General features: G+C 39.1%; 1 protein-coding gene across 1 annotated transcript in view; it reads left to right on the top strand.

Moving 5' to 3' along the window:
* Positions 1-479: 479 nt before the first annotated feature.
* Positions 480-26745, top strand: part of LOC145985801 (uncharacterized) — a 65013-nt gene continuing 38747 nt past the window's right edge. Inside the window, exon 1 of the mRNA XM_083119887.1 lies at positions 480-671. Coding sequence (XP_082976013.1) covers positions 583-671 — 89 coding nt within the window. The 5' untranslated portion in view covers positions 480-582. The remainder of the gene's footprint in view (positions 672-26745) is intronic.

Below are 26745 nucleotides of genomic sequence, written 5' to 3'. Positions count from 1 at the left end.
GAGGTCTGTGCCTAACACCTTCGCAAAATTTTTACAAGACTCCCCTAATATTTTTTACTAACATTTAATTTCTTGTAATTTTAGCGCTGACTCTTTGAACGAAGGAAAGAGTCGACTCGCGAGCATGCTCCTTCCCCTCTCATCGTAGTACACGGCACGTTTCAGCCAGCTTTACTCAACTAGGGGTAGGGAAAAGGAACAGAGAGGAACCCCCTCCCTCTCCTCTCCAGTACCCATTTGCTGCCCGCAGAATCGACTTGCTTTCAAAAATTCCGGCCGCCAGGCGAGTATACACTTGCGCATGCGCCTTCCTCGCAAAATTCGTGGAAAGGAGAGGGAATAATGGAATAATAGTTGCTTGGCGGGCGGAGGAGTCGTGGCACACATACGACTCTTTGAACGTGTCGTTCAATTCTGGTGAACGAGTCGTTCACCGCTCACAAGAGAGAGTCGTTACTTTTGAACTAATCTCTATTAGTTTGTGTGAATCTTTGGGCGGGGTAGTCTGTGCTTTCGCCAATCTGCAATCTTTATTTTGGAGTCGTGATTATAATGAATTTTACGAAATTTTAATTGTAACTGATGGCGTATTGTGTAGCATTTTATTGTAATAATTCAAAATCGAGAAAACCGCACCTCTCATTTTTTCGTGTCCCAAGAGACCCTGTAAGGTTAGTGATTCTTTGCGTTGTTGATTAAAACAAATGACAGACGTGTTTGTGTTTCAAATGCTTTCTGCAAGAGACCAAGTCGAAACATATGTACAATGTACTTGGCTATTAACTTCTTATTTACTAGTTATTGACAGATCGTTGTTTAAACCCATGCTCTTGGATGCGATTAAATGCCGTCTAATCTTGAACAATGATGTTGAACATATACAGTAAATCCTAATGAGGATGAATGTGGAATTATTTGCATCCCGGTTGAGTTGAAAGTTAATCCAAACCAAGAACCAGATTCATGGTTAAAACAAAGAATTGTGGAATGCTAAAGGGTTTCCAAAATTATTTTTTTAGTTCTATTTCCAATATGACGTTGGCGTTAATTATATTTAATTACAAAACTGCGTGCGTTCAATATCTATCAACTTTTAATCACGTCCAATAGTTCTGTATCATTTCTCATTTCTTTACTTTTCATAGAATTTTCACATTGTAGTGAATTTACATTGTTTCATATGAAATGATGGTAACAGTATGGGGTGACACTCGCCAGTGTTTCCAAACGTGCCTTTTTTTACGAACGAGATTTTTTTCTTTTTTTTAACTATGCTTACCTAACCCAACCTAACCTAACCTTGCCGGAAATGGTCCGTGTTGCAATCGTGAATGTTTTTTGGGGCTATCGTGAATGGTTTTTGGGGCTATCCGTCAATGGTTCATGGGGCTATCCGTCAATGGTTTTTGTGGCTATCATGAATGGTTTGTGATGACATAATGAACACGAAAGTAGGTATTTTTCGGTGAAGAAGGTTGAAACACTGCATACCCACTCCAAATCGACAAAAAACAAGCACGACCCTTGATGATCCATGACAAGTGCATGCCATATTCTCTGTTACCCAAACGGAACAAGGAATACAAATAATGACTCGTAATATGAAAAGTTGACACTATTTTATGGAAAAAGGTATAACTTCACCTTAAAGAATCTTCCGCAATGCAGAATAGATAAGTATCAATGCTAAAATTAACGAAATAAACGAGTGAGAGGTGTTCGGGCAATATCGTATATTTACCCAGTATGGTATAGGGAAAACACATTTCACTCGTTCATTTCGTCATTTTTTACATTCGTACTTACCTATTATGCATTGTTTAAGGTGGGATTTCGCTTTTCTCACGAAAATAGCTTCAATTTTCCAAATATCGAGTAATTATTGTTCGTTCCTCTCGCACACAATATGGCAGAGAAATCGTGACTAGCGTTGTCGATGATCAGTGGGTTTGCAGTGTTGCAACCTTCTTCACCGAAAAATACCTACTTTCATGTTACTCATTTTGTATTTTTTTCCAGGTTCGAAAACCCCACGAACCATGCATGTGTAGCCCCACGAACCATGCATGGATAGCCCCACAAACCATTCTAATAACCATAATAATTGTTTTGCAGATACCTGACTGTGATGGCACGTGCTTCGTGCTGTTAACGGAAACTTGAGTGCACGTTTACAAATCTAATGCAAAAATATTTTTCCAAATATTCTTCAAAACCAAGATAACTCGAAATACATATAGTCTCATTTTTTTGAGCGTAACTCTGGGGGGGGGGGGAAGGGGGGAGCAAAATGACAATCTTGCCCTTCCTCTGTGGTTTCTTTGCATCAGGCAATACTGAAAGCATTGTGTAGAGGTGGAACAATCAAGGGATGAACTTTTATTTCTTGGCCATTTAGATTTATTAAAAGTTTACTCTTTGTTTTAGACGTCATGTTCATAGCTGGTGAGATCAGCACCAAGCTCCGGCCACATTTAACTCCCAGGGTTACCATTCATTTGAGACTAGGTGAGCCACGGAGTCGATTTATGCAGGGACAAGGTCGGAAAAGGCGTGGGAGTCAGAAGCCCCTACCGACTAGACCACCACATTGTCTGGCATTTGCCTCAAATTTTTTCCACCTTCAACTTTTTACCTAGAAGGCTCAAGCTCCACCTGGCCCCCTGATTTGGAGTCCTTGCGTCCATGCAATGTAGTTGTAGATGAAAGAGAAGAGATTTAAAATTATCTGCCCCTGCCCCTCCTTTCCACTGGGGTACTCTGGGTTTATTGTTTCACACCGACCGCACCTGTACATATAATACCTGGAAGATTCAAAGGAAAACTGGTAACTGAAGCAGCAAATTCCTACAGGGATAATTGCACATTACTCTTGATTTGCTGAGACGTGGCTGCGATACTTATCTCCAAATGGATCTTCCTGTCACTTACTTCTTGCTGGTACCGAAAACTTGAGTCCATGTTCATTTAACTAGTGCAAGAATATTTTTCCAATTATTTTCAAAACGGAACATAAGTTGGAAAAAATATAGCGTGCGACCGGAGGGCAAAAGACTATCTTGTCCCCCTCATCGATCACATCATCCCCACTCACGACCGGATCAAGAAAGTGTGGGGCGTTACCCCCACACTCCCTATATGCCTTCATGGCGTGGTGCTAAACACAGGAGAGCACTTTACCTTTACCTTTTATGATGCTTGTGTCATCTCCTCTTGCTTCAGCTGGTATGTTCTACCGATGGCTGTTACAGGGTCCACTTTGCAAAGGACTGTGTGTCTTGGGAATTTTAGAACATCTGGTGGCCTTGGATTTACTAAATGACTGTGCTCGACCACAAGGATGCAAGAAAGGCATGTTCTACATCATCTTTCGAAAGTACACATCCCACCCACCAATTGGCATCATACACACACGCTAATAAACCTGTGATGTTGTTCAAAGGGTACATTTTCAATATCTGCATTACCTTTAACAGATGCAGAAAACACTTTAGTCTCCACTTTTTCTGTGCTTTCTGGTATGAATGCATGAAACCTCTGAGTCCCTGTTACAGGTCCAGCTTCACCAAACCATGTCTGTAAAAGTCTCTCTTCTTTCAAATATTTGTCATTTGTCACAAAGGAAGTTATTGATGCAATGTTCTCCTTTCCCCACTCAAATAGCTGGACTGGTGTCATTATTTGGTTTGAAAGAGGATTCTGGAGACTAGCTTTGGCTGCCAGCCTCTTTACTGTCCCTCCAACACCATCACACACTCTCTTACCATGTGCTGTTGCATAAAAATGCCACTCAGCCACAATGCCATCAAAATCTCTATGATGGTTGCACAATTTTTTTGCGGTTCTTATATTTCGCTGCTGAACCATCAGAGAAGTAATATACTTTCTGTAAGTTTGGCAGACAATCAGTTTTCAAGAAATCTAGAAGCTTTCTTTGGAAAACATGGACAAGAACTGTGTTGTCAAGCAGTCTGAAATGAAGACATAACTCTTATGTTTTAGAATATCTTCATTGTTCTTAAAATATACAGTCCCTACCAAAATTTTAAGACCACCAACTTTTTTCATATAAATGAATCCCAACCGAAAGTTTTTGGTAAGTGAAATTGTATGGAAGTAATATAGTGTGTGAGGCATATATTGCCGAAAGAATATTGATATACGTCTTGTAGTTTTGAGATAAGAAAGTGGAAAATCAAATTTCTTAACTGAAAAATCCAGCATTTTGAAGTACAGATGAATGTGTATACATGTAACCGACATCGTTATGACAGTACTGAATTTTTTCCAGTATTGTGGAACATTGTGTTTTGGCACAAAAAAAATCCAAAAAAATTTTCTCGTGTTTTATATTTTTTTTCTTCTAAAATTCCCAAAATAATAAAAATACATCGAAAACTGAGAGGTCTGCAGGTAACAATATCTTCCTCAGCGACTGCGCTGGAGTGAACAATTTTTATCAGTCATTAGTTGAAATGTGTGTCAATAGATGGCGCAGAAAGACATATCTCGAGTAGCAGCATTGTGCAAGTCCAAACCTGTTTTCATTACGCTCGGTAATAAACAGGCTGGTTGATAACCACGCTGCAGCCGCCCCAGGGTAAAGTCTGTACGTAAGGACCAGATTATCGCAAGAGTGGCAAAGAACAACCGTAAAGCCTCTCTTCCAGCAATAATGAGGGAATTTGAAGATTCCACTAATAAAAGGGTCTCAAAGATGACCATTTCTCGTCGTCTGGGGGAATGTGAACTTGTGTCTTACGCTCCTCTCAAAAAGCCATTGCTTAACAATGTACATAAGAGAAATAATATGAAGTGGTGCAAAAATAAAATAATCTGGTCCATGGAACATTGGGGTAAGGTCCTTTTCAGTGATGAATCGAGATTTGTGCTGTACAGCTCCCAACAACTGAGAAACTTCTCCTCAAATGTCTTGTGCAAGCTGTTCAGGTTGGGGGTGAATCAGTCATGATCTGCGGATGCATGTCTGCTGCAGGGACCGGGATTTTGAGATTCATTCCTGGCTCCATGGATTCACGAGAATACATCAAAACAATGAAAGATAACATGCTCCCGTCTGCCCAGAAGCTCCACAATGGGTACTTCATCTTCCAGCAGGACATCGCGACTTGCCACACGTCAGCAGGGAAATTCCATTGTTGCCTTGGCCAGCATGAAGTCCGGACGTGAATCCTATAGAAAACCTATGAAATACCATTGGTCTTAGTGTAGCTAGACGCCAGCTAACGAATGTCCAGGAACTTTATGAACATTATCTCCGAAGTATGGAATGAGATTACGCCCCAAGAATGCCAGAAATTGGTCCGCAGCATGAGAAAACGTGTGCAAATGTGCTTGAAACTTAAAGGTGGACCTATTGACTATTAAAATTTCACACTTCATTTATCTAATTTCAGGAGAAATGTTTGTTTCCGAGTATATTTTGAAAGTTCAGATTTAATGATTTTACAAATTGTACCTTTAGTTGCTTCTATTAGTTATAAGTGCATTAATATGCCCTTACACTTTCTTGATCTTGATGTACCTTTCAATAACATTACATTGTAATTCCTTTGTATTAAAGTGTTTATTTCATGAAAAGCACTCGCATATGTACTTTTTCTGCTTATGAAAAACTAAATATGCTGACCAAGGCAGTAATTTATTTTATTAAAAACATAAACTAGCGTAAGACACAAGTTCACATTCCCCCAGACATCACGTTAGTTTATGTTTTTAATAAAATAAATTACTGCCTTGGTCAGCATATTTAGTTTTTCATAATCATGGAAACAAGGCTTAATGGAGTTATAATTGGACATTTTTCTGCTTGTCTGAAAAACACATGACAAGGTGGTCTTAAACTTTTGGTAGGGACTGTACTACAAATGGATGAACTGTTGCCATTGAGTTGTTCTAGTGGAACCCTTGTACTTCATCCTGTAGAATAAATGAGTAATTTTCAGCAAAATCACATGTCACCCCAGCTTCATCATGCACTAGAGAACTTTTCTTTTCAGAAAAATATACTGGTTGCTGTTTGGCTATAAAATCGTGTCTCTTGAGGTTGATCAACTGATTTGAAAAATCTTGAACAAATTCTTCTGTGGATTTAGTAATTGTCTCAAAAGAACAGCGATCCACTGATATCCACTGCTTGTAGGTTATATTTTCAATCATCTCTTCCTCAAGGCTTGTTAGCAGGGCTTCCTTGAAATCAATTATTCTGGGACAGGAATCACACTCATCTAGAAAACACTATATGTTGTGGTACCCTACACATTATTTTTGAAAGACAATCTTGGTATGTTTTTAATGGATTTTCATATCCTGAGAGAGTTATTTTATTTAAGTGAGCTCCAGCTATCATTAGTTTAACAATTTGATGAGTGGTACAAACACATGCAGTGTGGGTACCACTGGCTCCTGCTATTATGCAACTCTTTGGTCTTAATTCTACAAATTTTGGAAACTCAATCTTAAGTAGATCAAAAACTATTTGACGTAGAGACCTCAAATTTGTGTCATTCTCTTCAGCTTTTAATGAGCTTTAATTTGAACATGACTGTTGTGATGTGAATATTGCTTCTGTATTTATAATGTGGTTAGCTATGTAAAATACGTTAACTTAAATCATTGCATGGTCTTGAAAGGAATTCACTTTTCATGCATGTTGTATATCAAATGAAAGCCCTCTTCATAAGCTTTAAAATGAGACCATGCCCAGCCCTGTAGTTGAAACAGATCTCTTGCAAATTGTATTTAAACTTCCAGCGGTGAGTGGGTTTTGGACAATTATGTCAACTTTCAAATTTCAATAACTCAGAAACCGGCAACATGAAAAATAAAAATAAAATATTTTCTATATTTCAAATGATAAGAAACATGTATACCAAAATTTAGCCATCAAAGGTTTATGCACTGGTTGATTTGACATGGAATTAACCTCACACTTAGAATCCAACATAAACAGGTTTTAGAATATTTACTTTACACATTTTACCAGAACATTTAATATAAATTTTCTACTTTAACTACTAGTAATACTGATGCCCATTTGCACCAACGTTGATTTACTCACAAGTAAGAGTAAAATCAGAATTAACTCACGAATCAGCTGATTATCTGGTGCACCAACAGAAACGCCAGGTAAGCTGGGAGTAAAAGGAGGGTCAACTTTACCCTCGGAGATCAGCAATTAAAAGTGGAGTTAACCCACGCGCAGCGGAGTAATGGCTGCCATGCGCAACAGGTATTGTATCAATTCAGAATTTCAAAAGTAAGTAATTGTAAAATGGGAAGTAATAGACTCAAACTGCATATGTAAAAAGCGAAAAATATATAGTATGTTATTAAATATATACTTTGCCAGATGTTTACTGTGCACATTATGCAGTACAGAATTTGCAAAATTGAACGTCCACTACAAACATAAACAACACCCAGTAGCCGAAGAAAGTGGAATAGTCCTAGCCATAAACAATTGTGAAAGTACTTGTATACATCGGAATCTACTGCTAATATCACTGTAAAACTACTTACTATGATCACAAGCTGCAATAAAATATCAATATTTATACACTTAAATATTTTCCCTTATCTTTATCACGTGCATGAATTTTTCTTGTGGCAGTCCCTTGTCACTGTTTACGGAGATGCCAAAGTCCCGTTACCTCCACCCTTTCTCTTTTTTTCTGTCATGCAGCCAAACCATGAATGGAAATATGCCTTCTTGGAACAGGTAACCAATCACGTGCTTCCATCTGTATGACGTTTAGGCACTTGCTTTGAGGCTAGCTGCTATCATAGAGTAAAGCTGGGGTTTCATGACTTGCGCCATGAAAAATGATTCTAACTCGAGTGTTACCCTGACCCGTGGATTTTAAAACTCGCAAGTTTGTGCAATGTTGTTGCAAACGGGCATCAGTGAATCAAACTGATGAAGCATAGTTTGTCCACAACAAATTTAGAACATTACTTCCCCACTTGGGAGTTTCCTGCACCTTTAATTGATCTGTCTCGAACTGCCCTCCCAGAGGCAGAAACACTGATGGTAGAATACCGGTAGCGGTTTTTAAAGTTATGCTTGCAGTGCACCAATTTTAATGTATTTGATATGGATTGGTGCAAATCAGTTGGTTGCAGATTTGTTGTGGATTCACAAAGTTCCAGCTACTCTTTACATTCTGCCTGTTCCATCATCATGGAAGAACTCTATGCAGTCTTAAAGACAGTGTACTTTGCTGATGATCATAATTTGGAGAAAGTTCTTATTGTAAATGATTCGATTAGTGTCCTCCAAAGTCTGGAATCACTCTCTATCAGGCATCCTGTAGTGCAGTGCATCCTTTGAGGAGACTCACAGACAGACAGAATTTTATTTTGGGGCTCATCCATTATCAGTAGCTTCCATCTAAAGGTAAAAAAGACAGATATGAATTTCCCAATATATTACAACTTATTATGCAGTATACTTAATCTTGCTATTTAAATTAGACATTTGTAGGATTGTCCCCCAAGAACTCCCCCTGGATACGTGCCTTCCTTCAATGGTTAATCTCCTTATCTGCCAGAGTTGAAGTTCGCTTCTGTTTGTTCCCTAGTCATGTGGGCATACAGGGGAGTGAAGCAGTTGGTGCTGCCTCCAAGTCTGCCAATGCAGATGGCGATGTTCTTGTCCACCTTCTACGTGCTACGGACCTGCTGGATGTGTTTCATAACTTCTTTTTGACACATGGTAGGAATAGTGGGATGGGGTAATTGGGAATATGCTTCATGCTATCAAGCCCACCCTTGGTTTATCGCATTCTTCATTCCATCCCTCCCATGAAAAAAATATTTATTTCGTGATAAATTAAGATAAAGTTAAGATGAAAACTGAAGCTGTATTTAACAAGAGAATTAGACCTGATTTCTCTATTAATGCATCCTGGACTGCATTTGGCAGACTAGCAAGGCTCTGGCATCTGGGCTCTCAGCCAGTATAATCAGAGTATTAATTTTATGTAGGACTTTTGTTGGGGGAGGGGGTCGTCTCTATATGTTTGTGATTGTCCCTTCATATGAAGGATATCCATCTTATCTTACCACCATTCATCTTCCAGATTAACCAAAGAGACAAAAGCGAGGTAAAATAAACTAAATCAACCAATCAGTTGTGATAACAAAAATTCTTGACCACAAGTAAAAGTTCTTGCCTTTCTATTTTTATTGCCTTCTTGACCTTCTTGTTGATTTCAAGACTTACACGACTTTCTTGCTGGTAGACACCCTGAATAACTTTGTTCTCTATACATCTGCTTTACAACCAAAATATTGAATAAGATTGGGAAACACCTTGTTCCATCAGTATAAACCCCAAGGCAAGAAATTCCACTCATGCACTGAACAGTGACATCATCAGAATATAGTCACAAAACTTTGTTCATTAATTGCTTCCATTTTTGTTCTAGCAGGGACTTTTATTTTCTTTATGGGCAATGACTGAATCAAAATAAATTTCACTATTGAGTTTGGGAGGGCAGTCCATATCATCATAACTTGCATGATTTCTGTTTGTTTAAGCGAACCACATATTTTCCTAATTAATATTATGTGATGCTTAAAATGTAGGACATTTATGATATTTTTCAAATTCCTTCCAGACATAGGGCTACAATGTAGAACATGTCTGGGAAAAACCGGACGTCTGGTAACCCTATGCATTACACACACACACACACACCCACGCATGCACACGTGTACGTATGTACCTAGAGATGTGTGTGTATATTTACGGTACACAGGCACGTATCCAAGGGGGGGCTTTGGGGGCCAGAGCCCCCCTCCCCCAAAAGTTTTCAGTTTACACTAGATAAAATGAGGTTTTTGGTTCCTTGTGGTGTGAAATAAAATAAAATGAGGATAATTTAAGGAGAGAAATAATTATCGAGGAAAGACGGAGAATGTTCTGTAACCCTATTATTGATAATAGCACATATCTACGTTGGGAATCGGGAATCGAGCCCCCTCCCCCAGGAAATTTTTCAGTTTACACTAGAAGATAAAATTAGGTTTTTATCTTCTTGCATAATGTGACAATTTTTTAAGGAGAGAAATCAGTATCGAGGCAAAACGGAGAATGTTCTATAACCTTGTTATTGTTAATAGTGTGTGTATCCAAGGTGGGGATCAGTGGCTCGAGCCCTCCCTCCCCAGGAATTTTTTCAGCTTACACTAGATAAGATTAGGCTATTGGCTTCTTGAATAATGTGACTATAATTTATGGAGAAAAATAACACAGTGCAATAAATTTGAACTTTGTGTCTTGCCGCAAGATGAAATAAAGTGTTCTTTACTAAATCTAATACGCTGATTACGAAAATGAAATCAGAAATGTTCCATCACGTACCAATTTTTCTGGAGAAGATATGCCACATGTACCACTTAGCCTATATTTCATATAGTTAGCAATATATTGTAATTCATGAAAAACAAAGTAGCAACTTTCGCGACACTTGGAAACTACTCCATTACAATACAGGAGGAACCTGTAGCTGGATAAAATACCGATCAGGGAACAAAATTAATTGTTTTTATTACAAAACATAAAAAAGGTACGAGAAAGCTGCAAAAAGCTTGAAATGTATTTACAATTTAGAAACATGTTTGGAAACTTTCCGTTTGTGGGTGGACGGTGAAACTTCTTGTAGGAGTGTCCAGCAGTAATCTGCCAAAAGGTTTGGTGACCATCTTCCTTTATATCGTCTTTCCATCTCAGTGATATCTTGGTGAAATCGCTCACCATGTTCGTCACTCACATCTCCGAGATTAGGCGGAAAAAAATCCAAATGAGAATGCAGGAAATGTATTTTCAAATACATGTTGCACCCCATAGCCTTGTAACAGTCCAGCATGTGTTCCGTTGGTTCCCTGTAATTTTCAGACCTGACGTTTAACAAGAAATTGTTGCATACATCTTTGAAGGCAAGCCAAATTTCCTTCTCAGTATCTGTCAGCAACTCTTCAAAGGTTATGTCTTTCATCAAGTCACGAATCGGAGGCCCAATGAAAATACCTTCTTTAAGTTTTGCATTATTAACCGCAGCATATTTGGACAGTAAAAATTGATAACCCCTGCCATCTTTGTCCATTGCTTTCACAAAATTCTTCATGAAGCCCAATTTCAGATGGAGCGGTGGTAACAGCACACTGTCTTTGTCAATACATTTTTCTCCCTGATTGAAGCTTTCTCTCGAAGGCCACTGTTTCACTACATAATGGTCTTTCCTTGCCCTACTGTCCCAGTAACACAAGAAACAGCAATATTTTTGTGTAACCAGTCTGCATTCCCAGCACAACCCCAGAACTTTGAGATCACCACAGATTTTTCCATTTGTGGTTTGAATAGCCAATATACTTCAGAAGCAGTCTCATTTTCTCGAAGGTTCCTTTTAACTGAATGGAATGGGCCACTGGTATCGAAGGTTTCTTGTTTCTGTTATGCAAAAGAACAGCTTTGAGACTACTTTTTGAGGAATCTATTAATAGGCACCATTCTTCCGGATTGTGAATCATTCCAAAATCTGTAAGCAGCCCATTTATGTCATTATAGTATACCAGACACACTGCCATTGAGATAAAAGTGGAAAGATCAAGCTGTCGTTTACGGGAATATATACTAGTGTTTGGTTGTAGCAGGTTTTTTTCTTGAAGACTAGACCCAAGCAATTCTGCTTGCCTTTTTGAAAGACTTAGATCTCTTACAAGATCATTCAATGCTGTCTGTGACAATAGCTGTGGTTGAGGCTGTGATTTAGATGGCGTGTAATCAAGACCTTCGTGATCTATTGGTTGGTCACCACCATCGTCTGTTTCATCTTCCAGTGTTCATTCCGCTGGTGGTTTTGGAACTGGGAGAGAGTCTGAATGCGGAACTGGGTGCATTGCAGATTCCAAATTTGGATATGAAACTGTTTGTTTATATTTACTTGAGATTGATTCCTGTTACTTTCGTCAAACAAAAGTAGCAATCTTTTGCGTGGTCTCTAAGTTTCCTCCACAACTGTGGTACGGCAAATGGCATAAATGGGTGGGTTCCATGCAACCAGCCTCTTGAATAGCGGGAGCAACGTGGACATCAGTCTGTCCTACCCAACACTTACCCTCATTTACCTTTGGTTCAAAATGCAACTCTTATGCTTTTTTCACGAGCAGGGAAATGGGATGTCTTTGGGACTTCGTCGTAAACTCGCCACACACATAACAGAAAAGGTTTGGCGAATTAACACACTTCCTAGACATCGCTGACCACAAGAAACATGCGAACACACATAAACAGCATTCTTCACGTTAGGAGTTTTGCACGACACGCACTGCAGGAACAGACACTGCTTGATCCCACTAGCAACTGATGCAAATAACTACAACTCCACTATACCTCAACCAAGTGGCTACCCTCTTCACCCTCTACCCTATGCACTGTCGAGCCCTAGTAACAGGTTGCCGGGACAACAATAACATGCAGTCGTGCGCGGATAAGTGCCGGGACAAAATTGCGTTTCCAGAGAAAAGTTTAGGTGATAGCGAAAAACTGGTTTCACTATCGTCATCAGGGCACTAAACTCCATAGGAATAACATGTTTTTGTTCCACGGCAATTTTCATTGTCGCACAGTGTAATTATCGAGGCAAGACAGAGAATGTTCTATAAACTTGTTATTGTTAATAGTACGTATCCAAGATGGAGATCAGGGGCCTCGAGCCCCCTTCAGGAAATTTTTCAGATTACGTTAGATAAAATTAGGTCATTGGTGCTTGAATAATATGATGATAATTTGAGAGTAATAATTATAGAGGCAAGACAGAGAATGTTCTATAACCTTATTATTGTTAATAGCATGTATCCAAGGTGGGGATCAGAGGACTCGAACCGCCTCTTCAGGAAATTTTTCAGTTTACACTGCATAAAATTATGTTTTTGTCTTCTTGAATAATGTGACGATAATTTAAGGAGACACATAATTATAAAGACAAGATGGAGAATGTTCTATAACCCTGTTATTGTCAATAGCTAGTATCCAAGGTGGTGATCAGGGTGCTTGAGGCCCCCCCCCTTCCACACACACAAACAGGAAATTTTCAGTTTATACTACATCATAAAATTATGTTTTTGTCTTCTTGAATACTGGGACAATAATTTAAGGAGATTCATAATTATAAAGACGGAGAATGTTCTATATACCCCTGTTGTTGATAATATTGCACGGAAACTTTTCTTGCGCTTTCAGTGTTGTCGCAGCGAACTTTTTGGAAGCTGCACAACAAAGGTAGCGCTACATGTAGGATGATTCTTTGTAATTTTTAATCTCTGGAAAGCGCGAGAGGGAACGTTCTTGAATAAGAGAAGGAGTCGAACTACTGGCAATATTAACGAATCATTTTATCTAATGAACATTCTAGAATTTAATAAGGATATAAATATGCGGCTTCAATTTACTGGTTGATCTGTACAACAGAATCGGTTAATGAGACTTCAGAATTTTCAGACTATGGCAATTCATACAGTTGATTTGTGATCTGTGAGTGTCCATTGCTTGCTTTGTAAGATCTAGTGATTCAAAAATAAAAAGGACTGAATATCGTAAAGTAATGAAGTCTACTAGTTCGGGTCCAAAGCTGAAGACATTGACGACAGCGGAATGTCCGGAGCCTCAGTGTAGTGCAGCTAGTTCAGGTCGAGGGCCAAAGAGATCGAAGGTCTCTCTCTCTAAAGTGAATATTTCAGCAGTTTATTAAAACAGAAATAAGCTTCACAGATCAACTGAAAATCAAAGTTTTGAATGATGATTTAGTTGTGCCCGAACAAAATTTCATGTATGCAGTCCGAGAATTTCATGGCATAAAATAAATAATTTTGTTTAAGCCTACTAGGTTCGCACACACAGAAATACTTAACTACCATGAAGGGACAGCCGAAAATTTTATGAATATCGAGAAGAGAAAGCAAGAAGATGTTGCATATATAGTTATTTTAACGGAAATTGCAGGCTCTACCAGGACTCGAATCAGGGCTCTGGCATACCATGCCATTGCTCTACCAACTGAGCCACCGAGCCACCATTGACTTCGACTGAGTTTGCACTAAAATGTATAGGCTACATAGTACATGTTCTGTGTATGTCAAATTGTAAGATGTTACCAGTTTTATTAACAAGCACAGAAAATAAAGGAGATAGAAGAAATCTGAGGGGCATTCCCACCGGTTGAGGAGACATTTTTCTTCGGTGGTCAATACAAGCTACCGCTTCGAGGTGACAATGACAGTGGCATACTAAGGGAGATTTCACACTGTGTTACCTGAGAATTTCACACGTCGAACGTTGGTTTGTGAGGCCTTTTGTGTCGCTATGGTGTGAAACGTTTTTGTTGATTGGCTCATTCCATACGTCATGTATCTTGTATCCCTTCGGTCTGAAATCTACTTAAGTCTTGAAGATCCAAGTCACAAGGATGGAAAATTAGGGCTTTGTGAAGGTTAGGTGCGAAGGCAGGCAAAATCACCTTAAAGGATAATATCCAAACCTGTCTCGAATACGAAATGATAAAAAACTTCTGGTGAGTTGATTTTAAAAAATGTGTCTGAGATAAAGAATGTTGTGCCCAGGATTATCGGTAGGGAGACGGGTTACGAATACTATTTTTGGTAGTCAGTCCTCATTTTGCCATCTTTTCCTGTCTTTCACGTTCATTTTGAAAGGAATACTGGATCAAATGGGGTTATGACCCCACTAATCCTCCCTTGGGCACGTCACTAGAAATAAATAAGTAAGCATTTGATCATATTGGGAGGCGAAATATTAGATGTGTTGGGAACGGAAGGGTTTTCAGAGGCCTGAATATGAACATTTTAGTGGGTTTCGGCTTTTATAAGAGCTGCAAACATGGGAGGACAAGCCACAGTAGTGGTGTTCAGGCTCCAACAAGAGAAATATTCGAGAACTGTCTGGGTCCACCTCACAGCCCACAGTTTGAATCTCGCGTTGTCCATCCCATGCATGTGTAACGGCTTCGTAAAAACACTCAAACACCATAGATGTGTTGATGCTTGATGAGAAGAAATGGACAAACACACACACTCAGATGGTTCTGGCACACAATGTTAATGCATGGAAACGGGAGTCGAGGGGTAAGAGACGTTCCGATTTCATGTTCTGATTAAAATGGCAGCCTTAAACAGTGGCAACCATTTAGGGGATAGTTGGTCCCCATTTTTTTTTTGCGAGAAAGTAAATTTTCCTTGTACCCCCCCCCCCCTGTTTTGGAACCCAATCGCCACCACAGGCCTTAAACATACAATTGTGAGGTTCTATATATACTCCTTAAAAATATGATGTTCAGCCCCCCCCCCCCCCGAAAGGAATTCCTGGATACGTGCCTGTCGGTACATACATACATACATGATGGATGCTTTTCATCAATCAACTCCCCAGAAGAGTTCCCCGAGTTAAGCCTATGGTACACTTACATTCCTTTAAATATGGACTCCCCCCCAGATAACCACCCCCCTGCTGTGCGAATAGTTAGAAGCTACTGTAGTATGGACCTGCTTATTATCGCAGATATTGAATTATGAAATGTTACTGGGAATCCACTCAATCACCTGCTACATTAAACAAAATAATAATATTTTCCCGTTGACTTGTAGACAAGGTTGGTTTAAAGGGGGGCAGAGGAGGCGACCGCCTACTCCCGTCACCAAGGACATTTTTTTTTTTTTCATATATTGATAAATAATTTACACAGTAGGAATAAAATATAACACACATAGTGTTAATTAAGAAACATACAAGAGTGGAATAAAGGGGACGGGGCAGAGAGGGTGCCTCACTACCCGAGGGGCGACAGACCTTTGAGGGCCTTATTTTATTTCTTCAATAATATGTACGGTTGAAATGCAATAAAGCCAATATTGTGCTATTTTATGAAGCAGGAAGCTTAACGACGAGTGCAACGAGTGGCTAAAAATAGGTGCGATGAAAGATAGGAGGCAATGAGAGACAGGAGGGGTGAACAAAGATAAGAATTACGAAAGATATGAGGCGACGAATGATATGGGGCGATAAGAAACAGCTGCCGAACAAAGACAAGAATGACGAAAGACAGGGGTGGCGAATGATAAGAGGGTGAACAAAGATAAGAATGATCAAGGATAGGGCGACGAAATATAGGAGATGATGAATGATAAGGGGGCGAATAAAGATAAGTATGACGAAAGATAGGAGGCGACGAGAGACAGGGGCGAACAGAGATAAGAAGGACGAAGGAGGGGGAGATGAAAGAGACAAAGGGTGAAGAAAAATAAGAATGATGAATGATAAGGGGGCAACGAGAGACAGGGGCGGACAGAAATAAGAATGATGAAGGAAGGGGCGATGAAAGATATGAGGCGATGAATGTTAAAAGGACGACAAAAGAGGCAGGGGGCCGAAAAAGGATAAGATTGACAAAAGACAGGGGCGACGAGAGATGGGATGCGACAAATGATAAGGGGACAACGAAAGACAGGGGCGAACAAAGATAAGAATGACGAAAGATAGGGGGCGACAAGAAACAGGGGATGCACAAAGACGCACAGGGTAAAAGGTAAAAAAAATCATTAAAGAAGGTAAAGTGCTCCCCTGTGCTTAGCACCACGCCATGAAGGTGTATAGGGGGTGTTGGGGCAATGCCCCACACTTTCTTGATCCGGTCATGAGTGGGGTGATGTGATCAGCATCACGCCCCTGACTGCCTTTACCCCCCAGGGTTTCCACCAGGTACCCATGTCATTCAATGCTGGGTGGGCACCAGGGCCGCTTCCAACGTTAGAAAAGTTCCCGGATTTGAACCAGCCGGCGAACCCGGGACCTTGTGCATGGTAGTCAGACTCGTTACTGACTGAGGTGATGAAAAAAAAGTAGGCGAACTACAATTATCAATCTTATTGGCTTGCTCCAAGAGCGAATTAAATGCTTGAGGGGCTATCATTCTTCCCCTATGCCCCTCACAAAGGCTATATATTTTTTTAGTTATTGATAAATTTGAAAGTTGGAATGAAATATTTATACATCGAACTGCGGCATTTTATGGCATACCCAAGAGCTAAAAATTAGCAACCATGATAGGTGACACAGCAGTGCCTATGGAGTCCAATAATGTGACGTTACAGCAGACGACGCGCTGGGACTGAGTCTAAACAAATAAACACATGCTTTTCTTCCTATCCAATTCAATGCTATTTTCCTTCAGAAGGTTTAGCTTTAATTATTATGACAGCAGTTATGAAACAAAACTGTGATGTGCATCGTACATCAATGTAAAGATGAGATTTCGGAGAATACATCTATATATAACACATACCTTACAGGTGAGAATGTAAAGAATAAATGGAGTAGGAAATCAAGTAAAGCGAATGCTCCAAAAGAAATCTTAGCCAATGGTTCAATCACCTGAGGCTACTGGTTTTCCATGATCCATAGCAGCAGCGTGGCCGACTTGAGTTCGGGTCGGCTTCGGCTGTGCTCGGAACTGGAATGTTATGAAAATGCAAGATTTTCTAACTCCGGTTATTCTTTACCGTATTCTCTGTAAGGTATGTGTGATATATAGTCGTATTCTCTGAAATCTCATCTTTACATTGATCTACGATACGCATCATAATTTTGTTTCATAACTGCTGTGGCAATAATTAAAGCTATGCCTTCCGAAGTATAGGTAGAAAACACATTTTCTCGTTGTGTATACTCAGTTCCAACTCATCGTCTGCTTGTGACGTCACCTCTAATGGATTCCATTGGGACAAGGCATAGGTTAAGCTGCTCCACTGTTCCCGACAGTCGTATCTATTGTAATCAAAAATCAATTTATTGTTATTTTTTAGAAATCTGTTGCAATTGGAGTTAAACAACTTAGAATGATTTGTGTGCTCAGTAAACGTATTATTTTATAGAGTGCTATAAAAACCGGAGGTGAAAGCGGTGTTTGGAGCTTTGGGGCCGTGAGCCCCCATCCAGCTTTCTTTTAAAGTTTAGAATGAATAACCCTTCCTTTTTTGTTCTACAATTAAATAAATATGAAATTGGAGAAAACAATAATATATCACTTGTTTATTACTTATTAAGTAACACAGGCTTGTACTAAACGTACGTGCAGCAGGATGCCGCAAGATAGAATAGAGACTTTGCGGGCCTTCAACAAAATCATTTCTTTGTTCTGCGGTGCTCCTTGATTTATCAAAAAACGAATTTCAAAAGTGTACCAGCGACATTAGTTCTAATCTCGTACATTCAACGGCAAAGATAATGGTAGGCAAATTGTCCACTGCTATTTTCATTACTTTGTTTTAAGGAATGAAACGATGTTGGTTCGAAGCAGGCATTGTTGTTTGCTTATTGAAGTCATTATTTTCAATTCATTGTCATCATATAGTGTAATTCAGACCGAATGAAAATGGTGGTGGACAATTCGCCTACTGTTTCTTTCGCCATTGGGTGTATGCCCAATATATTCAGACACTATACAATGGAAGATATCACAAACAGTGGAGTACCCAGGGTTTTCGAAGGGGGTGTACAGTACGTTCTTTTTAAGAAATACTGGGACAGGGGGTTGGTTATGATGAGTATGACTCCCATCAACCCTCCTTTGGCAAGACTCTGATCACGAAACTGGAGACCATTCGTGACATCACTACTTTCATCCTGGAAATACATTTGTTTTGCAGTTTTATTTACTGCTTTTTTGATTTTCCTCACTTTACCTGTAACTGTGGCCTCTATAGAACGCGAACTTTTGAAACTTCAACCAATAAAATATTATCTGCGGAATAGTGCTCCTCAGCAAAGATAGACAAACATATTCATTTTGAACAATGAGCACAGGCAAATGGAATGGCTAAAAGTTGTACACGCTGTGAAACATTTTGCTCATGCCAAGGCTCGCAAGCGAATGTTTAAGTTTTTTATATAATTATTTTACGCTGAATTTAATATCGTTACTTATTTCTTGTATTTGATTGTTGCATATGTTTTAAATACACATTCATTACTTGTTTTGCTGTAAAATGTAAACTTCTTTCAACATCACTCATCAGCCACACAATGTGGATTTAAAACCTGGGTGGCTACTCACCGGGAATTCCTTGAATTCTGGGAATTATGCATGAATTCTACGTGGATTTTTCTCCGTGGACGTGAAAAAATGGCAACTTTTATTAATCCAAAACCCATTGAATTTATACATATTTATAAATACACTGATGCAAGTTTAGTGTTTATTTTTATCAAGGAAGGAAAATAAAGCTACATGTAAAATTAAACAGCATTCTGCCTCCCCGATGGCGCAGTAGTCACGTCGCTGCCTTGTAATCAAGGTGTTCCAGATTCGATACCTGGTGGTTCGGATTCCACTTTAAACTGTAGGTCCAGTCCCGATTAGCCTTACTGTGCATATAGTTGCTAGAACCAAGGCCAAGAGCAACATTTGTTCCTTTTAAAAGTTTGTTCATCCTTCCTTTGTGGCAGACTGGAAAAAGCTTTCCCGAGAATTACTGGACAAACCTCCACCTTCCTGAGAAGCAGATGATTGACAAGATCAAAGGTGTGGGTAAAGAGAAAGCTGCACCCAAACTTCTCGAAGACATGTATCCTATTTCTAATCTGTACATGCAACTACCTGGTAAAGGCTTTGTGCATAAAAAGAAATCTTTCATTTCCAATTCCTGCTCGCACACTCGTGGGCTAAGAAAGGTGGACGGACGTATTTGAAACTAGCATTACTATCATGTTGGGCTGCTTCCAGGTCAGATGATTGCGGAGTTCTTGAGAGAGATGGGTGAAGGTTGCTGTGGAATTTGTTCTGTTTTATCCACATTCAAGCAGGAAGCTACAGCCCCCTCCGAAATTGTGAGATAATCACTATTTTCAAAAGCATTGAAAAACTCTGGGAAAAACTATAGTAGTAAATGCAAAGTCACCTTAAATGACTCCCGAATTGTGTATTGTATGCTGCACCCCTTAGAAAACAGCTATGCCCTATACACCTTCACAATTTCAGCCCCTCCCGAAAAGATCCTGCGTACGCCAGTGCTTCTGTGTAAGTCTTTTATGTGACTTGATATCGGCCAATATAGCAGCCACTTGTTTTTATTGCAAATGACAGAGAATGATGAGCATTCAGGAAATGCATGTTACTCCTCTCTTCATAAACTTTTGTCTTCTCATTTAATATCTAAGAAACTAAAAGTTAAAATATACAAAACAGTAATTTTGCCTGTAGTATTATATGGGTGTGAAACTTGGTCCCTTACATTGAAAGAGGAACATAAATTGAGAGTATTTGAAAATAAGATCCTTAGGAAAATATTTGGACCTAAAAGGGATGAGGAGACAGGTGAGTGGAGAAGGTTACATAATTTAGAACTACATAATTTGTATTCATGTCCAGATATTATTAGAATAATTAAATCAAGAAGACTTAGGTGGGCAGGCCATGTGGCACGAATGGGAGAGGAAAGAGGAGTTTACAGGATTCTTGTTGGGAAACCTGATGGTAAGAGACCTGTAGGAAGGCCAAGACGAAGATGGAGTGACAACGTTGAGATGGACCTAAAGGAAGTCGGTAGGGATGTTAAAGAGTATATAGATCTTGCTCAAGATAGGGAAACATGGAAGGCCTGTGTTGCTGCAGCCATGAACCTTCGGGTTTAAGAAGGCTAGAGAGTTAGTTAGTTAGTTATAAATATATATAGAAGTAAAAAAAGAGATTACTTGAAAAGCAAAATTAACGAAATTGAAACAAACAGCAAAAATAAAAATATCAGAGATTTATATAAAGGTGTAAATGAATTTAGAAAGGGGTGGCAACCTAAAGTAAACTTGATAAAAGATAAAGACGGTGATTTTCTAGCTGACCCAAGCGATATTCTAAATAGATGGAAGAACTACTTTAATGACCTTTTAAATGTCCATGTAGGAGATAAATCAGAAGTAAATGAAGTACACACAGCAGAACCTTTAGTTCCAGAACCTAACTTGACTGAAGTTAAAGATGCTATTAAAAGGCTTAAGAATAACAAAGCACCTGGCATTGATTTAATACCAGCTGAGTTAATTAAATATGGTGGAAATTCACTAATATGTCAAATTCATAAATTAATTTGTTTAATATGGAATAAAGAAGAAATCCCTCAACAGTGGAAAGAATCCATAATTGTTCCTGTGTTTAAAAAAGGTGATAAAATGAACTGCAATAATTACCGTGGAATTTCTCTACTCTCAACAACATACAAAATATTGTCTAACATTCTTTTAACAAGACTAACCCCATATGCTAATGAAATTATAGGTGATTATCAATGTGGATTTAAACGTAACAGATCAACTACAGATCAAATTTTTCACATCAGACAGACACTTGAAAAAAAGTGGGAATATAATCAAAATGTCCATCAGGTATTCATTGATTTCAAAAAAGCATATGATTCGGTCAAAAGAGATAAATTATATAATATATTAGTAGAGTTTGGAATACCTAAGAAGCTTGTTAGTATGATAAAAATATGCACCAGTGAAACAGAAAGTAAAATTCGTGTGGGTAATAATATGTCTGACAAATTTATAATTCACGATGGGTTAAAACAAGGAGATGCATTATCTCCATTGCTCTTTAATTTTGCCTTAGAATATGCTGTAAGGAAGGTAAAAGAAACTAAAGAAGGACTAAAATTAAATGGTGTGACTCAGTTGTTAGCATATGCAGATGATGTAGACTTACTGGGGGATGATATAAATACGATTAAGAATAATGCTAAAATATTTTTCAAAACTGCTAAAGAGATAGGTTTGGAAGTTAACAAAGAGAAAACTAAATATATGCTTACAGGCCGAAACCAAGTGTTAGGTAATAATCAAAATCTAATTATTGATAACAACTCGTTTGAACCATTTTCCAAATTCAAATACTTAGGAGTAATATTAACAAATGAAAATTATATTAAAGAGGAAATAAAAAGTAGGCTTAATTCAGGAAATGCATGTTACTTCTCTCTTCATAAACTTTTGTCTTCTCGTTTAATATCTAAGAAACTAAAAGTTAAAATATACAAAACAGTAATTTTGCCTGTAGTATTATATGGATGTGAAACTTGGTCTCTTACATTGAAAGAGGAACATAAATTGAGAGTATTTGAAAATAAGATCCTTAGGAAAATATTTGGACCTAAAAGGGATGAGGAGACAGGTGAGTGGAGAAGGTTACATAATTTAGAACTACATAATTTGTATTCATGTCCAGATATTATTAGAATAATTAAATCAAGAAGACTTAGGTGGGCAGGCCATGTGGCACGAATGGGAGAGGAAAGAGGAGTTTACAGGATTCTTGTTGGGAAACCAGATGGTAAGAGACCTGTAGGAAGGCCAAGACGAAGATGGAGGGACAACGTTGAGATGGACCTAAAGGAAATCGGTAGGGATGGAAAAGAGTATATAGATCTTGCTCAAGATAGGGAAAGATGGAAGGCCTGTGTTGCTGCAGCCATGAACCTTCGGGTTTAAGAAGGCTAGAGAGTTAGTTAGTTAGTTATAAATATATCAGATTGGTAAAATTAACACTATTATTATTATCCTTAGGGAGGGGTGAGCCTCAACAACTGGGCAGGTCATAGATGGCGGATAGCGAACGGCCACCAGATATGGTGGTTAGCTGCAAATAAGGCACAGCCAAATAAGCATGCCAGACCAAGGCGGCAGTATCAACAGGGTCTGGAGAGGATGACTTTGGCAAAGCCATGCTTATTAAAACTCCAGGAAAGCCCTATGACGACACTGTGACATGGCGAGAAAGTGCCGCCATTAAGAAAGCACTGCCACCTTGCAGGAAGGGGGGGGGCACCCCAAAGGCTAAAGGATGGAAACCCTGACAGAAAACGAAGGGGCAGGAAGGACTCTGAAGGCATGGTAATGCCAACCTACCTAGGGGAGGAAACCCTATGTAAATCCTGGTCCTCCAGGTTGGGCATGGGGCCTACAACCCCACCCTGCAAAAAAATAAGACTTTTGTGATACCAACACAACAGCCTCGGATGATGGGTGCATATAATGGAATTCGAACCTGGCTATCTTTATGGACAAATGATTTATCACTTGCAAAAATCCTTTTGGAGAAGAGAAAACTATAAGGAATGAGTGGTTTGATGAAGAAGGCAGGTTATAGATTAGAAGAATAAAGCAAGAGAGAGAATGTTACAGAGGGAAACTCAAAGTAATGCTGAAAGGTATGAGGAATTAAGAAGGTAAGCACATAGAGTATGCAAACAAAGAAGAAAATGATGTATAGAAAAGAAGATGCAAGAAATAGAAGAATTAAATCAACAAAGTGAAATAAGAAAATTCTATAGAGCAATAGATAGAATGAGAATAGGATTTGAGCCAAGAATAGAAGGATGTAAGATTAAGAATGGGTAAGTAATTTTAAAAGAGAATTTGATACTCAGTAGATGGATAGAGCACTTTAAAGAAATTTTGAATAAAGTGGGAGATCAAGAAGAATTGATTGATTGGTTTAGTGTTTTTAAGTTCACTTTATGCACAGTAAGGCTAATCGGAACTGGACCTACAGTTTAAAGTGGAATCCAAACCATTATGTGCCTCCACCGGATATCATACCTGGGACCCCTTGATTACAAGGCGGTGACGTGACCACTGCGCCATCGGGGAGGCCTGAGATCAAGAAGAAGAGCAGTATAATTGGAATATAGGAAATAGGGATGATCATGAGGTACAAGTACCTACTATGGAAGAAGTTGAATTTCTAATGAAAAAAATTAGCAATAATAGATCTCCAGGCGAGGATGAAGTGATAATACAGGGTGTCCGGAATGGTACTGACAGCTTTTAAACAGTTATAACTTTTTTTGCACACTGGGCTTGTTTTTAACAATGTACTGCAAAGAAAGTATACATTTGTACATTTCATTTCGCTATTGTTCATACTTGTACGACTAGCGGTGTCGGCACTGGTATCACTGAAACAAAAATGGCGTCAGTACATGAAAGAGCGCAATGTGTGTGGTGGTATGCAGAGACAAACAGTGTTGTGCAAGTGCAACGAAACTTTCGCCGTGTTTACCAGAAGGATCCTCCATCACGTAACACCATCAAGGTGTGGAAGGAACAATTTTTATCTACAGGGAGTGTGATGAAACCTCAGAGTGGTGGTAAACCGCAAGTGTCAGACGAACATTTGGAGTCGATAAGAGATTGTTTCACACGTAGTCCGCGTAAGTCAATACGAACAGAGAGCACGCAGCTGGGAATATCCGGGCCAACTGTGCACAATGTGATACATAAATGATTACGTTTGCATGCGTATAAGTTGCAGATGTTGCAAGAACAACAAGCCACAAAGACAAAATTTTGCAATTGACATTCTGCTCAAGATTGATAATGACCCAACTTTTCTATCGACCATTGTTTCCTCAGATGAAGTAACTTTTCACTTGTCTGGTTGTGTTAACAGACACAATGTTAGAATATGGGGTTCTGAGAATCCTCATGCGTATGTGGAACATGTCCGAGACAGTCCCAAATTGAATGTTTGGTATGCTTTAATGCATAATGAAGTCATAGGCCCATTCTTTCTTTTTCGTGGAGAAAACAATAACAGGAAATGTGTTCCTATATATACTCGAAAACTTTGCAGTTACCCAATTACATCATTTACAAGCTACAGTGATATTCCAACTAGATGGTGCCCCACCACATTGTAGCCTACAAGTGAGGGAGTATCTTGATACGGAATTTCCTGATCGTTGGATACACTGTGATGGGCCAATTTCCTGGCCATCATGCTCGCCTGATGTTACTCCTCTGGACTTGTTTTCTCTGGGGTTATGTGAAAGACATTGTGTATTCTGACTCAAAGGTACGAAACCTACAAGAACTGCAGGACCGAATTAGGAATGCAATTGCTTCTGTCACATCTCTGATGCTACAGAATACGTGGAGAGAAATTGAATTCAGGTAGGACATCCTCCATATCACAGAAGGAGCTCATGAGCTGAGTTGTAACTGCTACCAATAAAACTTGCTGAGTTAACTTCAAAATGCTTGTTTTTCTTTTTATCTACTATCCATATTAAAACCACAAACTTTTAAAAACTGTCAGTCCCATTCCGTACACCCTGTAGAACTTATTAAACTTGGTGGTAACACATTGTTGGCAGCAATACATAGATTGATTGTAATGATATGGGAAAATGAAACATGCCCCACAAATGGAAATCTGGAATAATATGCCCAATTTATAAGATGGGTGATAAATTAATATGTGGAAATTACAGAGGCATCACAGTTCTTAGTGGGGTCTTTAAGTTCCTGTCGGGATTGGTCAGTGAGAGATGAAAAGTTACACAGAAGATATACTGGGAGAGTACCAATGTGGATTTCGGCCTGGCAGGAGCACTAGTGATCAGATTTTTATTATTAGACTGATGATGGAGAAGTTTTATGAACATGAAGTGGATTTGCATTTTTTATTTGTTGACTTCAGGCAGGCTTTTGACAGTGTTAATCGGAATGAACTGTTTAAGGCAGTTGAGGAGAATAATATTCCCCTCAAAATAATAAGACTGACTATGAGTGGTACTAGTGGCCGCGGTGGCTCAGTCGGTAACGCGTCTGACTACCATGCTAAAGGTCCCGGGTTCGATCCCCGGCCGGTTCAAATCCGGGAACTTTTCTAACGGTGGAAGCGGCCCCGGCGCCCACCCAGCGTCGAATAACATGGGTACCTGGGGGAAACCCTGGGGGGTAAAGGCGGTCAGGGGCGTGATGCTGATCACATCACCCCCACTCACGACCGGATCAAGAAAGTGTGGGGCGTTACCCCCACACCCCCTATACGCCTTCATGGCGTGGTGCTATGCACAGGGGAACACTTTACTTTTTTACTTTTACTTTACTTTTATGAGTGGTACTAAGGCAAGAGTGAAAATTAGTAGTAAACTGAGTGAAGAATTTGAATTCAACACGGGAGTGAAACAAAGGGATGGCCTTTCGGCAGTATTATTTAATCTAGCATTGCACAAAATAATAAATGTAGTTGACCAGAAGGGAACAATATTTGGAAATTCCAGTCAAATCTGCGCATATGATATTACAATCATTTCTAGAAAAAATAAGTACACTTAAACAAATTTATGAGCAAATGGAAACAGAAGCAATAAAAATGGGGCTTACTGTAAATGAAAAGAAGACTAAGTACATGAGAATGTATGAACTCTGAGATCAGAAGATGACCTCAAGATCTGACAATTGGAGAGAATATGTTTGAGGGAGTCCCTTGTTTTAAGTATTTGGGGACAATGGTATGTAACGACAATGATATGAGTAAAGTAATAAAGGAAAGAATACAGGCAGGCAATCGTGCATATTTTGCAAATAAACAGCTGTTTAGAAATAGACTGATCACAAGAAATACAAAACTTAAAATTTACAAGATGCTGGTATGACCAGTTGTCACTTATGGATCAGAGAATTGGACTTTCAAATTGTCAGATGAAAATGCCCTCAGAATATCTGAGAGACGGATATTGAGAAAGATATATGGACCTGTGAGGGAAGATGATAACTGGAGCATAAGATATAATGCAGAGTTAGATGGTTTAATAGAAGGCCAGAATATAGTGAGATTTGTCAAAGCTCAGAGAATAAAGTGTTTGGGGCAT

This window comes from Lepisma saccharinum, chromosome 3 (genome assembly GCF_977018435.1).
Source record: "Lepisma saccharinum chromosome 3, izLepSacc3.1, whole genome shotgun sequence".
In the NCBI taxonomy this organism is placed as follows: domain Eukaryota; kingdom Metazoa; phylum Arthropoda; class Insecta; order Zygentoma; family Lepismatidae; genus Lepisma; species Lepisma saccharinum.
The sequence above is the reverse complement of the archived record's forward strand: the minus strand, read 5'-3'. Positions and strand labels throughout refer to the sequence as shown.